The sequence below is a fragment of the Pseudorasbora parva genome, chromosome 2 (assembly GCF_024679245.1).
Source record: "Pseudorasbora parva isolate DD20220531a chromosome 2, ASM2467924v1, whole genome shotgun sequence".
NCBI lineage: Eukaryota > Metazoa > Chordata > Actinopteri > Cypriniformes > Gobionidae > Pseudorasbora > Pseudorasbora parva.
Genome location: NC_090173.1, coordinates 55207311 through 55221016, shown reverse-complemented (window position 1 = coordinate 55221016; position 13706 = coordinate 55207311). Strand labels below are relative to the sequence as shown.

At 41.4% G+C, this 13706-nt stretch overlaps 1 protein-coding gene across 2 annotated transcripts in view; it reads right to left on the bottom strand.

Annotated features, from left to right (window-relative positions):
• cep112 (centrosomal protein 112) overlaps window positions 1-13706 on the bottom strand; it is a 299282-nt gene that overhangs the window by 90613 nt on the left and 194963 nt on the right. For both annotated transcript variants that reach the window (XM_067424733.1, XM_067424741.1), the window contains exon 24: window positions 7567-7656. In XM_067424733.1, the coding sequence (XP_067280834.1) occupies window positions 7567-7656 (90 nt within the window). The remainder of the gene's footprint in view (window positions 1-7566; window positions 7657-13706) is intronic.

Sequence of the window (13706 nt, the reverse complement as noted above, 5' to 3'; positions counted from 1 at the left end):
GCCATGGACAGTGGCCAATGGGCAATTTTGGCCATGATGCCGGGGTAAAACCCCTACTCTTTTTCCGAAGCACATCCTGGGATTTTTAATGACCACAGAGAGTCAGGGCCTCAGTTTAACGTCTAATCCGAAGGACGGATAGCTCTAAACACGTAAGGACGTTTACGAATAAGTAGGCTCAAAATATTTATTTTATAATTTCAGGGGTCAGCATGGGCTGGTCTGCGGTTATGCCGCCCCATACACAACAAACTGCGATGCTCTGTGTATTCTGACACCTTTCTATCAGAACCAGCATTAACTTCTTGAGCAGTTTGAGCTCCAGTAGCTCGTCTTTTGATCAGACCACACGGGCCAGCCTTCGCTCCACACGTGAATCAATGAGCCTCGGCCGCCCATGACCCTGTGGCCGGTTCTCCGCTGTTCCCCTTGGAGCACTTTTGATAGAGACTGACCACTGCAGACCGGGAACAGCCCACAAGAGCTGCAGTTTTGGAGATGCTCTGACCCAGTCGTCTAGACATCAGAAAATGTTCACTTGCTGCCTCATATATCCCACCCACTAACAGGTGCTGTGATAAAGAAATAATCAGCGTTACTCACTTGGTTTATTAGTGTGTATTCATTAATGCATTCGATACATCTATTATCCTCTCAATTTAAAAATTATTATCAATACCAGTTGATTCATCACTAGAAAAATACCTTCTTTGGAAGGAAAGTTTTGATGTAGCTCAACAGTTCCTGAGGTAGCTCAACTGGTAGAGCAACAGGGCTTTGTTCAGATCACTAACCGCAAAAAACACAACATATTTAGAAGTCACCGACACAAAGAAAAGTAATAAAGAAGCATTAATGTCCACCATTAGTGTTAAAGAGATTAGTTCACTCAAAAATGAAAATTCTGTCAAACCTGTATGACTTTCTTTCTTCAGGGAAACACAAGAGAAGATATTCTGAGGAAATGCGTTTGCTTAAACAATGAGAGTCAGTGGGGTTCAAAACAACATAGTTGACTGTCATTGTATTTCACCAACCGTATTATTTTTTAATATACTATCCCTTTAAACATTCTCGACTGTGCCATGAAGTACAAAGACACTCAGTATATTCCCAGGGACATAATCATTCTGAATTTATACCGGTTTTGTTTTTCAATAAATCCTGACAGGTCCTTACAATCACAGCCGAAACACTGGGTCACTTTGAGGATTAGGATTTGTGCTTTATTTTTGATCTTCCTTCATCAACTAATGAACCGCATATAAAAGCTTCCAGATTTCACAGCTGAACAATATGACTAGTGAACGATTTCATCTTCATTTCCTTTTTTTAAAAGGTGTTCTTTGTTGTTTAATAAACCAATCTCTGTTTTGAAGACTGAGCCGCAGTCTCTTTTCCACAGCATTCTACCTTAAAATGACGCTATTTCATCTATATATAGTCTTTAGATTGTGCCTGCATTTGAATTTGCGCGACGCAGGATGTGTCACTAGCTGGGGTTTTTGACAGCTGCCAGCTGAAAGCAGCAAGACCTCGGCACTTTGAATGTTCAAATAAAGTTTGTCATGTCGTCAGGAGCTTGATGTATGCTAATGAAGGGGTGGAGGGGAGGGAAGGAGTGCACAAGCATTCAAAAAAACAGCAAAGTGACAAAAACATTGTCAGATTCACAAGGGTACATCAAAAACCGGCACCACTCACAAAGTTTTGCGTCTCAAAATTGGCGGTTCTGGAGTCAAGAGCACCGGTTGAGTATGAAGCTCTCTGAAGAGCACGCTAACTGAAAAGGAGCGTTTTCAAGAGGCTGGGAGCGATGTGAGCAGAAATTAGAGGTTGGAGGAGACTCTTTATGAAGTTATGAGGCAGAAGTATGATTTATGAAGTGCCTCTCCAGTGGAGTGGGGCTCCGCAGAAGCACCGGTGCCGTAATGGGAAGCTAATGGAAAATGACGGCACTTTCTCTACGGTGCGCTGGCACAGGAGCAGATCTAAGGTTCAGGCCTGTTTTTTGTGGAAATGTAAAGCCAAATCGAATGTCCGTCACTGGAAAAAAATAATACCCACAATACTGGTATGTAGTACATGAATTTAATTTGTTTATGCCGTATAGCATTAAAGTCAACAAGAAAAAGCAACGTATTTCATTCATCACAGTAACAAAAGGAAAAAAGTAGGGGACTCATTGGGTTGTGAAAAGCATGCTCTGTCCTTATGGGGTTCCCTTTATTGCTTGACATTTGGGGTGTAATGGTACACAAACATTTTCTGTACGGTTCTTTTGGTTTGGTATGCATGCGTACCGTACAAATACAGCGAAGCTTTACCCACTGCTCATGCAGAAAGTATTTCATACCCTGAGTTTTCCTTTAAAATGGAACAATATAATTTATATTCTGAAAAAAAAACTAAGGACACAGAGTGAGCTGCCGCTGCTAGATAAGTGCACAATCCAAGTTGTCTTACAAACGTTTAAGAGCGTTATATTAAGAGCTTTAAACTAAATCATAAAACTACATAATAAACAAACCTACAACCTACATTACAGTATAAAACAACTAAAATGGTATTTCCATTTTGCATAAAGCATTATACAGACAGCAAGCGAGTTAATGTTAAAAGTGTTAGCATTAGAGTTAATGTTATTGTCATTGCTGGGTAGTAACTGATTACATTAAGGGCGCTATCATACACTCGGTGCAATGTGACGCAAGTGTTTTCTTTCAGCCCAAATTATCATTGTCACGTCCAGCTCCAGGTTGTGTAAATATCAAATGCACTGGCGCATCTGTTCCCCCATGGGCGTCTGGTCTGAAAACCAGGAGTGTTCAGGAGCATTGTTGGAGCGTTGCTATTTTGAGGAACTGAAAACGACTGAGCCATTGACCAACACAAACCTGCTCTAAAGTCAATAGTGCAGTATTTTAGTGTTATTTAAAGGTCCCGTTCTTCGCGATTCCATCTTTCAAACTTTAGTTAGTGTGTAATGTTGCTGTTAGAGCATAAATAATAGCTGTAAAATTATAAAGCTCAAAGTTCAATGCCAAGCGAGATATTTTATTTAACAGAAGTTCCCTTTCAAAGCCTACACACAGAAAAATAGGGTGTCAAAATTTTACCTTTAGGGGTACAACAGCTTGTCGCAGGGGCGGTACCCTTAAAAGAACAATGTTGTACCATTTTTACCACAAAAAGGTTCATAGTAGTACCTTAAGGTACGCATTTGTACTCAAAGGTACTAATATGCACCTTTTAGGAGTAAAAAAGGTACAAAGATGCCCTTTTAAGGGTACTGCTCCAGCGACAAGCTAAAGGTACAATTTTGACACCCTATTTTTCTGTGTGTACAGCGAACGGCCGGTTTGGACTACAGCAAGAAGTGCAGGGATGTAATGACGTCACTAGAACCGTTTGTTGACTAACCCTCCGCCCACAAGAACACGCACAATAGGGGGCATGGTCTTGTTGCTCTCCCACGTGGAGAAGAGCGCGCATTCAGCGCTTGCATCTCCCCGTTATGGTAAGAGGCGGGACCTTTCCGGGCAGAGTGCGCTAAGCTGCTGTCCAATCACAACAAGGGAAGCGCTGGCCCAATCAGAACTCGTTACGTGTTTCTGAAGGAGGGACTTCATAGAACAAGGAAATCATCCGGCCGTTTTTAGGACAGAGGAAACAGCGCTGTACAGATAAGTCAATTGTGTGAAAAATACTGTGTTTCTTTACACGCGAAACATGAACTCATGTTATATTGCACACTGTAAACATAATCAGAGCTTCAAAAACACGTGTAAAACGGGACCTTTAAAGGGTTTGTTAGTAATATGAGCCTATAGGTGGTGCACAACACGCATAAACTCTGATTATTACACACACAGTGACGCGCAGCACACACAGACATTTTAAATATTAAAAATAAAAGGATTTCTCTCTGGAGAAGCTTTCAGTCTTTCCTCATGTCAACAGTGAATCCGTCATGGTGCGAGCACAACTGGCTTTTAAAGGGAATGGGAGATGAGACTCTGATTGGTTTATTTCACGTTACGCCAAAACACACACATGACTCATTAAGAGACGAGGGACAACCTTTTTGGACCATGAGTTAAACTAGCAAAAGTTGATTTTGGACCTGGACTAAGAGCACCTCATCATGCTCTCAGATCATTAAAATAGAGCCCTTTACGTAATCATATTTAAAAAATGAAGAACTTTTAATTGGATTACATCACTTTTTAAAAAATATTTTAATCTGTTAGATTTTATTGATTACATATTATTCACACAATGGCAGTAAGTGATTCATAATTCATTGATTCTTCTTTTTAATCTTTTTAAAATGCAAATCATGTAGTTAATAACAAAGAGTGTATGTTTTTGCTTGTTAAATATTTTCTGTACTTTATACCAAGATTATTTTTAAATGAACGTGATAAACGAGTTAGGTCAAAACTAGTCATATTATATTACCTAAAATGCGTACTGTAATAGATAATGTTACTAACTACCATTTTGGTAATGCAATTTGCAATCAGTAACGGACTACAATTTGTAAGTGATCTCCCCAGCATGTTGCATGGAAAGAGGGAAGGCAAATTTAATATCGTTCTCTCTTCTGACCAACGTAATCAATCTTGCTTTATTGTTTTCCTCTTTTGTAAAGTCATAGAAACACTATATTGCAGATTTTTCTGTTGCTATTGGAACAAATGGGAAAGCAACTTACGCTTCTTCGGGTAATTTAAAAAGGGCAAGTCATTTTTTGCAATCCGTTTGGTGAAAGAGAAATGGCATACTGTACGTTTAGCAAAGCGAGTCAAGGTTTGAAAGCTTCGGGAGCGTTAGATTCATCCTCGCTGACGTCGCTGAAATCCCATGCTTGCATCAAAAGCTCGGCTTCGCCCTCACCAGCAGAGAAGGGAGATTCGGTAGATTAAGACTCAATGCCGGCACTGCAGTAGTCAGCTTACTTAACATGCAGCGAATAGCTCCTGTTTAACTAACATGTCAAATCCATCCTAATATGAAAATAACACCTTGCTGCGCCTCGGGAGGAAACCTCTCGGAGGACTTCGTAACTTAACTGTTTCGAAGGCTTTGTGTCTGTAATCGTCTCATCCTGCGTGCCAGCGAGACTGCGCAGAAACACACCGCTGCCATGCCGACATTTCATGCCAAGCAGGCGTGGAGGGGCCCGGAGCAACCGAGCAAGGAACATCTGTTTGAAGTCTGGGCAAAAAGAGGGCTGTTTTTGCATGCCGAGGATTGCATTACAAAGACATGTCTTGGAAGATAAACTGGGGCAATATCACTGCACTGAAAAGAGAGCAGGCCTCTCAGCCTTTATTTCCACATATCCTCTCTCTCTCACGAACACATTCACAGCGTTTGCGATGTGGAGTGCTGTGAGGGTTTATGAGGTGGGAGTAGATGTTCTTTGCATGCGCTCCGTCTCTTAAGGTGGTCTGAGGTGGGCGATCCCATTCCAAAGCAGAGGTCTCGTCTGGTTAAAGTCAAAATGAAATCAAAATTGACCCTAGACACAGCTCATTATGTCACCCTCATATCAAACTTGAGAAGAAGTTGTTCTTGCTGCACTTTCCCAAGCTGCAACACTGCTCAGTGACCGAGTCTGTCAAGCTTGGCCCTTTATAGGGGTAGAAAAGAACAGCCAATTCAGCTAATTTTCTCACTGAACACCCTGATTCGCTCAGAAATATGCATTGCAGAACATTGTGGAAGTAAAATGGCTTGCAAACACTTGTGTATAGTATCTTGCGTGCTTGTATCGTTGCAAAATGCAATATTAGGATACTATAAACATTAACATCATGATTTTTTGCTTTGAAACAATGTGTATTGTTAAAAGCTCTATATAAATCATTTGGACTTACGAACTTTACGAATTGGACTTAGAATACGAAACCTAACTGCCTTTAACTTTCCTAATGTGACGTATTTCGGTGGCATAATGTAAGCGGGACTTTATCTATTGTGATATGACTGGCTAGTGATCATTGGGCTATAATATTAAAGCTATAAAGCAGAAGAAATAAACGTTAAAATGCTTAAAAAAGTGTACATTTTTAAAATGCGTTAAAAAGACGTTACAACAAACATTGTTTTTGTTGGTACAAGAGCACACAGTTCACTTTGGAGATGCATTTTTCATGCTGAACTACACTATATTACCAAAAGTTTTGGGACACCTGCCTTTACATGCACATGAACTTCAATGACATCCCATTCTTAATCCGTAGGGTTTAATATGGAGTTGGCTTACCCTTTACAGCTATAACAGCTTCAACTCTTCTAAAACAGGAAGGGACCATCCCCAAACTGTTCCCACAAAGTTGGGAGCATGAAATTGTCTAAAATGTCTTAGTATGCTGAAATATTAAGAGTTCCTTTCACTGCAACTAAAGGGCCAAGCCCAACCCCTAAAAAAAACAACCCCACATCATAATCCCCCTCCACCAAACTTCACACTTGGCACAATGCAGTCAGGCAAGTGCCATTTTTCTGGCAACCACCAAACCCAGACTCGTCCATGGGATTGGCAGACAGAGAAGCGTGATTGGTCACTCCAGAGAACACGTCTCACTGCTCTAGAGTCCAGTTGCGGCTGCTTTACTCCACCGCATCCCACGCTTTGTATTGCTCTTGGTGATGTAAGGCTTGGATGAGCTGCTCGGCCATGGAAACCCATTCCATGAAGCTCTCTACGCACTGATCTTGAGCTCATCTGAAGGCCACACAAAGTTTGACCCATTCTTTCACTAATGTTCGTAGAAGTGTCTGCATGCCTAGTGCTTAATTTTATACGCCTGTGACCATGGAAGTGATTGGAACATCTAAATCCAATGATTTTGAGGGGTGTCCTAATACTTTTGGCAATATAGTGTATTTTGCAACTTAAAAATATAATTTGACATTTATGGCTGTTTACTTTCTTGACATATAATTTTTTTAATGTTGAAGCTGTTATTTAACCTCCCAGATATCTTCGACAAACAGCAAGATGTGTTATCATCTACATACCTTTTAGTTGTCCCTAACTGTAAGGTGGCATGACACAATCTGACCACTAATCTATTGGCTCTCAGTCAGACAAAAGGCATCTTTGGGGCTCCTCCACAGAATATGGTGCCAACTCAGTGCAGCTGTTCCTCTAGAGAGCCAGCCTGTAGTTTAACAAACACTTCAGCCCAGGGCACATCAGAACAACTGTCTGAAGAGCCCAGTAAAGGTCACCAGAGGTTTTCAGGACAAAAGGCGTTTCTACACACATACCAGGTTCAGAGACCCTCCTGGAGCTATTAATCAGCTAATTAGCCCTCTCTCTGTCTTTTTCCTCAACTCAAGGTCAAAGTGGCCTGTTATTATCGAGAAATCCCTATGAAACGAGGACAACATTCCTTGCCCAGGGCTCTGGCTCTTGAAGCCGGATCTCGTGGAATGTGTAAAATGTGCACGGGGCATATCAGTGACTCAGTGAGGAGACGTGGCTTCTTCCTGGCCCTCCAGGGGCTGCGATACACACTCTGGGGTCCAAGCCATTTGTAACTTTACCTGCTCCTGGTATTCCAACTCGCGGCTCATCAACTTCTTCTCAACGGCATGCAGCTGTCTCTGTAGAGTCTCCACACGCTCCTGAAGAACCTGAATGGGAAAATTGTGAATCAAGTGTTAGATAAAGAAGATTTCAGAGAAAGGAAAGAAGCATCACTGTCAATAAAGCCGAGCATCGATCAGATCCATAATGAAGGGTATCAAATCAAACAGTTTGATCAGCCGACATTCTATCATTTCATTTCAAAACCATTTAAAACTAAATCAGCCATTCATTCTTCTAAAGGGCCAAACAGCAAAGCTGCAATCACAGTGGAAACTGGCACAGTCCTGTCACTTTGAAGCAGATGTTTCTAACACATCTGTACACTTCAGCTCCGATTATCTACCGTGAAAATAAGGAAAACGAGCAGGATGCTAGCAAAGCAGTTGTTTCACCTCAGAGGTCTGCTAGATGCATTGAAGAAACTGCATGATTGGTTGAAATATCCTTAAAGACGGCATGAAGAAACATTATTTTCATACTACATTCTATAACCTTCAGACAATTTATTACAACACTTAAGCTACACAAACAGTTTGCTCACAGCTCATCATTAACATTAACATATAACTCCCACATTTGCATATCAATGCCTATTTAGCATCCTGACTCCTGTGCTGACCTGATGAAGGACAGTACATGGAAATTAGCCGGAGGTCTTAAAGGGTTAGCTCACCAAAATAAAGGAAATCGTCATTAATTCCAAATAAACCTCATGTCTATCCAAACCTGTAAGACCTTCGTTCACCTTCTGAACACAAATGAAGATATTTCTGATGAAATCCTAAAGCTCTCTGACCCCTCCATAGACAGCAATTTAATGAACACTTTCAAGGCCCAGAAAGTCATTGTTAAAATAGTCCATGTGTCTCCAGTGGTTCAACCTTAATGTTATAAAGCGATTAGAATACTTTTTGTGCGCAAAAAAAATAAAATAACAGGTATGCAACAATTTCTTCTTGTCCGTGTCAGTGTCCTACGCAGTTTGCGTTGTTACTGCAAGTGCATCGATTCATAGTGTGCTACGTCAGTGGCCAACTCACCATCACATGGACTATTTTATCGATGTCCTTTCTGGGCCTTGTGTTCATTAAATTGTTGTCAATGGAGGGTTCAGAGAGCTCTCATATTTCATCCAAAATATCATTATGTGTGTTCAGAAGACGAAGGAAGGTTTAATGGGTTTTAAACGACATGAGGTTAAGTAATTAATGAAATGATTTTGGTGCACACACCCTTTAAAGAAACAAGCAAAAACAGCCTGGTTTAATTGTAAAAGGTAGGGTTGATATCAGGGTGTGGGTGAAGCGGTGTTAATTTCGTTGACAAATTTTTTTTTTGTCAATGACCCTTTTTCACAGATGAAAACGAGACGATAGCTAAATAAAAACTAGTGTTGGATGACAAATACTATGACGAAAATCTACTGTTATTTTCATCAACGAATAAAAACGAGATACAAATGTTAGGGAAGAGATCCAGTCAGAACTGATATTCTGTGTAAAAGATGCACACATTTGAATTGTAATCTGCCGATCTAACCGCTGGGAAACATCTCCAATACAGCGCTTCAGAGCGGCTCAATCAATGAATAACGTACATCCATGACAGGCAATTGTTTATGAACTTATGCTGATGAATAATGACAATGTTTACTTTACCATGTTTACATAGTTATATTTAGGTTGTCCTAAATCCAAAGTAGAACGCATCTCACAGCTACAGTGATTCCCTCCATGCCCAATAATGTAGGAGAAAGTTATTGTAGATGGCAGGTTATTTTGCTAAGTTTTCAAATGATATAAGTTATTGTCACATTGTGTTGTTAATACATCTTTTAAATTTGACAGTGCAGTGTGGTACATTGCGAACAAGGTCAGATATTATATTGCATAAAAGTCAAATCTAAAAACAGCATAGCAACTTGTGCTTTAAAATAAAAAAGAATCTAAAAATCACGAATCGAATCGAACCGTGACCTTAGAATGAAAAATCGAATCGAGGATTTGGAGAATCGTGACACCCCTAGTTGAAAATGCTTGTGAAAAATCTTTTTTTGGTGCAAGAAACTTTGCCTGTTACAAGTGGACTTCCCTCTTCAGCTCCAGCATAGTTTTATAATCTGAGTACAAGGCCTGACTTTCTGGTTGTGAAGGGTGAAAGGTCAGTGATGGTGTAATGCAATGGAATTGACTGCTAAATCGTCCAAAATGAACGCTATGCCAAGCAAAAAAAAAAAAGAAAAATGCAAAAAAGCAAAAAGTGAGTTGCCTTTTTGAGAAAATGCAACATAATAGAGTGTTTAATTCCCACCTTCAGCCTCTACTGATGCAATCAAAAAGAAACAAACAGTTGTGTGCCTCTGTGTCGATCGTTCAATCAACAAATCATTAAAGCAGTATGTTTTACAAAAACATTTCCAGTGGACAAAAAAACTCTTCATAACACACAAGTTGTGAACCCAATGCACTTCAGTCCCTTAGAGCCTCATTTACATCAGCAGTAAATTAAATATGGTGTCGCCCTGAGGTCCATCAGCAGGTGTGGCAAGCTCATTTTGGACAGGCCTAAAGGAAAAGTTAGGAAGCTTGCGTTAAGGATGACAAAGTCATGACCTTCACCGTATGGTAGTCCACATCTAATGAAACACAACAAGCCAGTAACCCAAACGCCAGCCGACCCCAGAACTGTAACAGCCTTTGTGTGGTGATGTTTCCTGGAAGAGTGCTGACAGTTATGAGCCGAGTCTTTCATGTGGTTCCTCGCAGATTTACGAAACAGTCGAGTGCCGGGGTGGGGTGAGGGGCTGGAAATATCTCTCTCTTTGTCATAAAAGGACCCTGTCATCTGTGGCTCTCATTAATAAACAGCCTGAATGAGTCATTGTGGGTGATCCCTTTGTCCCGATGTTCTCCAGAAGAGCTCATCGGGTCCTTCCAGACGGGATAAAGGTCACCGGCTAAGCCGGGCACGAAGGTGAGGGAGGCCAGTAAAGACAAGCTCTTTAAAGTGGATTTGTGGCCCGATGCTCTACAGGACTCATTTCATTTGATCTCCCAGGACAGAGAGAGCACTCAATAGGCCACTTCTCCACGAACCCTAGGTCTCCTGGACTCCCGAGCTGCACTTGATCTGGGATACACCTTGATACGGCCTTGTGTTTTCCCTCGAAACCTTCCGAGGGAAGCGTAGCAGCCTCACAGCTGTTGTTCCTCTCAGCGTGAACGTGTGATTTTATATGGTGAATCTCTCCAAACAGGGTCCAGATGGCCAGGGCGATACGCTCTTTATCAGCCAGCCAGAGCGGGATCAATCTAAACAAGCGGCAAACGTGGAACATTTGATTTCCTGGGGGCAAGGGAAGGGGGACTGAATGGAGAGAGAGAGAGAGAGAGAGAGAGAGAGAGAGAGAGAGAGAGAGAGAGAGAGAGAGAGAGAGAGAGAGAGGCATAGCAGTGGCCTTTATTCTCTCACTTTCTTGTCTCGGCCTTCTTGGTTTTCTTCAACAGCTGTTTATCCCCATAGATTACTAAAACACACAACTAATACGCCATTCGCACACGTACGGACCTGCACAAATGTTGATGCGCTGAAAAGCTCACTAACGCTCAAAGGTGAGACCTGAGTCATTTTTCTTGGGTGGTCCACCTCGAACGATAAGGCAAGTATGTCTCCCTCGGGTAAAGGCAACAGAAGAGAGAGAAGAGAAAAGAGAGGGCCTCTTTAAACTGCAGCCCGTGTTTTGTTAGCACTAGCCGGCTATTCATGTGGAATTTCTATTTGTAGTGTGCTGCTTTAAGAAGTTTTCCAAGCGTCAGATTAAAGAGATCCGCTAATGACGACAAGCCAGAGCACTTTAAAGCTACAGAAGTGCAGTTCTGGCCCAGAGGGCTGTGCACACATCAATGTGGCCGTGTGTGTGTGTGTGAGAGAGAGAGAGAGAGAGAGAGAGAGAGAGAGAGAGAGAGAGAGAGAGAGAGAGAGAGAGAGAGAGAGAGAGCACAGCTAAATTACAGACGGTCTTCCCTTGGCTCTGTCTTCCAGCTGCACACATGTGAGGTTGTTGATGACAGCAGGGAATGTGGATGTGGTAGATATAATGTCTTTAACCTGATTATTGAGCGATGGATGTGAGGAAGAGTTTCGTTTGCAACAACAACTTATTTATCAAGACCAGATATTCATTTAACGGATGGAATTAAAATGAACTATGCACCTTCTTAATTAAAAGTTCGGTAACACTTTAGTATGGGGAACACATATTCACTATTAACTATGACTTGTGCCTCAATAAACTCCTAATTTACTGCTTATTAATAGTTAGTAAGGTAGTTTTTGTAGCATTTAGGTTTAGGTATTGGGCAGGATTAAGGGATGTAGAGTAAGAATAAGGCATTAATATGAGCTTTATAAGTACTAATAAACAGCCAATATCCTAGTAATATGCATGCTAATAAGCAACTAGTTAATAGTTAATAACTGAACCTTAAAATAAAGTGTTACCAAAAGTTCTTATTGTGAACCATTCATTCATGCATGTTAAGGTCCTTGCACACTGAGGCTGAAAATTTCATATGCATATTTTTGTATTTGTCATCCTAAAAAGTCTGATATGTATTAATTAGTGCTACATTATAGGCTACAGCATACAGCACCTGGGTCAGCATTTGACCTTCGCTTGTACGGTGGCTCTGAATGGTCAAAACACCTCTCAAAATGCTTGCTTCAGCTGTGAAAAATGCAGAAAATCAAACCCAAATGACGGCTGAAAGAGGCAGTGTGGGAACGTGGTTGACACAACCTGAGGTTAAATTTATTTTTTAACATGCGAAAAGCACGCAAGGACCCTTACGCCGCATTCACACGGGGCGTAGGCGTTAACGCTTCCCATTTACTTTGAATGGGTGACATCATCCGTTGCCGAACTGAATTGTGGGATCTGTCGCGGCGCTTCACTCGCGTTGCAAGCGGCAGAAGTTGAAGAATTCTCAACTTTTCAAGCGCCAGCGCAGGCGTCATCCAATCAGATCGCCGTATGCAAATATCCTACAGCAGACGCTAGCCAATTGCGTTCATTACTGCTCCGTGAACCATCCAGACCATAGACCGTTAAAAATCCAGACGCAGCTCCTGGACCACTACGTGATATTCTTCCCGCTGTCGGCGCTTTTTCAGGATTTAATATACTTAACAGCTTCGTGCACCTGTGCAGTGCGCTGACAACAACTACACGGGCAATCGCACTCGCACATAGAACCAAAAAAGGCGCTTTTTTGTGTTGCGTTTTGGTCCAAGCGGCAAGTTAATGTGATTGGCTGTTGTCACTATGACGATCGCGTCAGCACCCAGCTTCAGCCACGCCCTCCGTCAAGCGTTAACGCCTACGCCCCGTGTGAATGCGGCGTTACTCTAAAGAAAAAAAACATGTTTCATACTTTTTTTAAACTATTGACTATCGACTTTTATATCGATGTAACAAAGGATAGGTAGGAAAAAATATATTCACTTCTAAACAGCTATAATAACCAACTAGAATTTAGCATTTTCTAAAGAAAATGAGCATTGTTTTGTCCGTACAAAATTAGCTGGTTCAAGTTAAGCCACCTTCAAGTTCTTCAGCGCAATTCTTTTGTGATTTTTTTATTTCACCCGTTTGCCAAGAAGGGAAAAAAAAGAAGTTAAAACAAAGAGACATATTCTTCTGGCAGCGGCCCTGCGAATCTTTATGAGGCAGATATTGGGTTTGTAAAAGCAGTGTTTGAGCTTTTATTTCCTTTCTTGCTTTGGTGTTTTGTGGTTCTGACACAGTGACTGCTGCTTTCAAACAATCACAGTTCAATACCATCCATACTCTCCCGTGCCAAGAGCTGAGCACGCCAACACGTCCTTCACAAATCCTTCAGCAAACTACAAACACACAAAGCAGCTTGTGGGAGAAAAAAAGGGTCCAGTGCTGTGTGCGGTGTAATTAAAACAGACCTGACGCTTGGAAGTCTTTTGAGAACAGGAAATAGAGAATATGAAAGCAAACGGCTCTGTTTAACTGCCCTTGAGTAACAGATACTACACACTGCTACATCTGAAAGAGAAAAGACAG